Source organism: Cariama cristata, unplaced genomic scaffold, assembly GCF_000690535.1.
Source record: "Cariama cristata isolate BGI_N322 unplaced genomic scaffold, ASM69053v1 scaffold4721, whole genome shotgun sequence".
Classification (NCBI taxonomy): Eukaryota; Metazoa; Chordata; class Aves; order Cariamiformes; family Cariamidae; genus Cariama; species Cariama cristata.
The window spans coordinates 60,469-64,839 of record NW_009597447.1 but is presented as its reverse complement, the minus strand read 5'-3'; the positions used below and the strand labels follow the sequence as shown (position 1 = coordinate 64,839).

The following is a 4,371-nucleotide window of genomic DNA, read 5'->3' as shown; positions in this document are numbered from 1 at the left end:
GTCGACCAACACCCCCTGGTCCTTTTCCACCAGGCAGCTTTCCAGCCACTCTTCCCCAAGCCTGTAGCATTGCATGGGGTTGTTATGACCCAAGTGCAGCACCCGGCACTCAGCCTTGTGGAACATCATACAATTGGCCTTGGCCCACCGATCCAGCCTGTCCAGATCCCTCTGTAGAGCCTTCCTGCCCTCCAGCAGATCAACACTCCCACCCAGCTTGGTGTCATCTGCAAACTTACTGAGGGTGCACTCGATCCTCTCACCCAGATGATTGCTAAACATATTAAACAGGACTAGCCCCAATACCAAGCCCTGAGAACACCACTTGTGACCAGCCGCCAACTGGATTTAGCTCCATTCACCACCATTCTTTGGATCCGGCCATCCGGCCAGTTTTCACCCAGTGAAGAGTACACCCATCCAAGTCATGAGCAGCCAGTTTCTCCAGGAGGATGCCGTGGGAAACTGTGTCAAAGGCTTCACTGAAGTCTAGGTAAACAACATCCACAGCCTTTCCCTCATCCACTAAGTGGGTCACCTCGTCATAGAAGGAGATCAGATTAGTCAAGCAGGACGTGCCTTTCATAAACCCATGCTGACTGGGTCTGATCACCTGGTTGTCCTGTACGTGCTGTGTGATGGCACTCAAGATGATCTGCTCCATAACCTTCCCCAGCACCGAGGTCAGGCTGACAGGCCTGTAGTTCCCTGGATCCTCCTTCCTGCCCTTCTTGTAGATGGGCACCACATTTGCTAACCTCCAGTCAACCAGGACCCACTCGGTGAGCCAGGACTGCTGATAAATGATGGAAAGTGGCTCAGTGAGCACTTCCGCCAGCTCCCCCAGTATCCTTGGGTGGATCCCATCTGGCCCCATAGACTTGTGTGTATCTAACTGGTGTAGCAGGTCGCTGAACATCTCCCCTTGGATTATGGGGGCTTTATTCTGCTCCCCCTCCCTGCCTTCCAGCTCAGAGGGCTGGGTACCCTGAGAACAACTGGTCTTGCTACTAAAGATGGAGGCAAAGAAAGCATTAAAAACCTCAACCTGTTCCTCATTCTTTGTCACTATGTTCCCCCCCTCCCGCACTCAGTAAAGGACGGAAATTCTCCTTAGCCCTCATTTTGTTGCTTTCCTGTCACAAAGTTACATGGTCTGCAGAGAAAAGGGAGTCGGTTGTAATAGGAGCCAATTCTTTAGAAGAACCCTAGGCCAACCAGCTGGGACGCGTATTTCTGTACAGCCTCATCCAGCACTGGCACATTTCTGCAGTGAGTTCCTCTTTGATTCCAAGTGAAAAAAGACAGATAGTTATCTATACTGCCATTTATAGAACAAGCTACAAAAAAAAAAAACTTAACACACTAGAAAGAGGGATCATAAATGACGTGCATATTCCTCTCCATTTTTTTTACATGGAATGAAACGTGTTTAAAAACATTTGGTAGTATCTCTTACTGAAGTCTTAACGAACACATCTATAAATCACAAAAATCATTAGTATGACAAAATCCAAATATATTGATTATAACAATGTGGAAAACCACAAAAATACAAATATTTATTTTTTTCCTCCTGTTCTGCTTCTTTTGGTATACATCTAACAAAGATTTCTCTTCTTTTGACTTTCTTGCCCATACTTTAAAAAAAGCAAATGTTTCTGGTTTTACTATGTAGCTGTGATCTAAGATAGTAAGCTATTTTTCATGAGAAAGTATACTGGCCTTACGAGTACTGAAATCTCATCTTTTAGGTTAGTTATGACGAGAAACACACCTTAATTTGTTAGCATTTTCATAATAGAAAATACATTACTTTCAATTACCTTTATGCACTTCTGAAAAAATTATCTCACATGAAAATGCAAAAAAGATCTGCTGCAAATACAGGCAAACTCCAGCAGGAACTGACTCAATACAGCGATATGTGAAGGTGTGAATAAATTTGCTAAGGAAATAACACGAGTCCCCAAAGAAAGTAAAACTCAAAGAAAATTGGTTGTAAGAAGAACATTAACAAAAAAAATACACCTGAGCTAATAATGGATACATTAAATACATATGTACAGGGTAATTACGTTAAAAAAATTTGTACTCTTCTGTGCAAAGATCACCGCTGATCTAAAAGACGGTAAAAAATAAAAGTTGGAAGCAGAGTTGATGTCACATATGGAAAAGCTGAAAGGGAGAAGTACGATAGTTGTAACCCATAAAAAGACAGCACATAACAATGGAGAAGACCGCCATCAATGGACTGGTAATAATGGGAAGCACAGGGATGCATGGGACTTTCTATATGAAGTATATGAATGCTTAAGTAAGCCTAAGGCTGAGCCTCTGGCAATTGCTGCTGCCTAACGCCACGGGTACAAGGGCAGGGAAGCGAGGGGGGCTACCGCACAGGGCTCTGCGGGACAGAGCTGTGCCTTCAACCCCAGAGCCTCAGGGACACTTCTACCTGGCCACAACCCACAGCTTACAGTTGTGTACAGGTCACCTACACCCTTTCCCTTAAAAAAACCAAAAAGCCATCAGCAGCAGCAGCTAAGCTTATTTATACCATATTATGAAGAACAAATCCAACAACTGCTCAGCTTTCATCTTTTAGCTGTCATCATCTGCTAAAGAGGCACCTTGCTTCAACACCAATGGGTGTATAGGTGAGTTACACACCGCATCTTCATATTTAGAGAAAATAGCATTGGACACTTTTGGAACATGGCATTTAGGAGAAAAGTAGGAGGGAAGAGAAGCAGTAGTAATGACTCCTGCTGTTGCAGGGTGGGCTGGCTGGAACAGATGACCCAGAAAATCTTTGCAGAGCCCTAAGATACATGCACCTATGAAAATTTCCCAACAGATTCAAACTCTTAGAACAGAGCCATTTTGCTGGCAATGTGATACCAACAAGAAAGGGAAAACCTTCTTTATCTTCATTTGTAATTATAAATCTACACATTCTTCAGATCATGTTTTAGTTCAGGAAAGTCTTTGTTGCTTCATGAATTTCTTTAACGCTGAACTTTTGTTCATATATCTACATTAGTTCTTGAAACCTGGCATTATCAATTCACTTTGCGTAAGATGTATCGCGAGTCACACACTTTGCAGAAGTAATTTCACTATAAAAATTTGAAGGGCCATTATTTTCAACTCAACCAGGATGCATAAATCCTATACCTAACTCTTACATACAACTTCTGACGGCTGCTTAAGGCAATACAAGAGTAGACAGCTCTGTTTAGGCTGTTTAGCTATGGCAGAACAGTGCATTTTTCCTTTCACAGTCTTGGCAGCCCTTGTCACTGGGACCGAAGAAAAAAAAATCCTCTATCTGCATCTCAATGACAGAGGGGGAGAGTCTTATTTTGAAGTTAGTGGCAAAGAGTACTTACTGACTTCAACGTCAGTAAGAAAATGCTATTAAATTACAAATTGCAAGGTAGACATCTCTTTACTTTACTTAAATTAGTGGGATTTTTGCTGGCAACTTCAGGGAAATGAAGATCTAATGTTATTTTAAATGGCACTATTGTGTCATATAAACCCCAAAACATACCACATACTGTGGAAAAGTATGTTATACATATAATGGCTCACTAACAGTAGCTATATATATCCATTTTGTACTTTGCTCCTCACAACAGGAAAAGAGAGGTTGCCTTTTTTTTTTTTTTTAAATAAAACAGTTAATGGGATCTTTTAAAACTGGGATCACACAGGCAGTGGTTTGTGAAGGTCAGAAATAACATGTCTTCTGGCTAAATTAATTAGAAACCAAAACACTTTCGAACAGGCTGAAGGACGCTTACAGCCCTTCTGAATCAAGCACAGACGACTCTTTGCAATCTGTTCTAGGACTTCCCAGTGTGTTGAAAGCTGTAACACACTCTTGTTAAATAGGACACCTATACCCTCCTAACAAGTTTACTGATCGCACCCCAAAGTTTCAATTTCCAATCTATCACACGTAGATTGACCGAAAAAAGCCCCCTAAAAAACCCAAAACCCAACACCTGGTATGTACAACCCTAAGCGACCAGATTTTGGACCTCTTCATGCCTGTGTTTAACACAGTAAGTTAGCAATATGTGAGTTTTAATTGTAAACTCATTTTTTATTATGGACTCCCTGTATGCTCTCCAACCTGTATGAGTTGGCATTGGCATTTATCTCCCTGCTGGATACTGCAGCCTTCTGCAGTCAACCTGCAGTGACAGTTATCTCTTAATTAAAACTCTACATGCAAATAGAACTACCGAAAGGTGTTGCGGCACAGCACACAAAGAACGACTATTTATAACCAACACAGTTCTTTTTACCTACTTACACCAGAGTCGACCATTGTAGCTACTGTGAAGATCTCCACAA

General features: G+C 42.0%; 1 protein-coding gene across 1 annotated transcript in view; it reads right to left on the bottom strand.

Annotated features, from left to right (window-relative positions):
- LOC104168318 overlaps nt 1-919 on the bottom strand; it is a gene marked incomplete at its 3' end in the record, with an annotated part of 44,099 nt that extends 43,180 nt beyond the window's left edge. Inside the window, 1 exon segment of the mRNA XM_009708883.1 lies at nt 759-919. Coding sequence (XP_009707185.1) covers nt 759-919 — 161 coding nt within the window.
- Nucleotides 920-4,371: the final 3,452 nt, after the last annotated feature.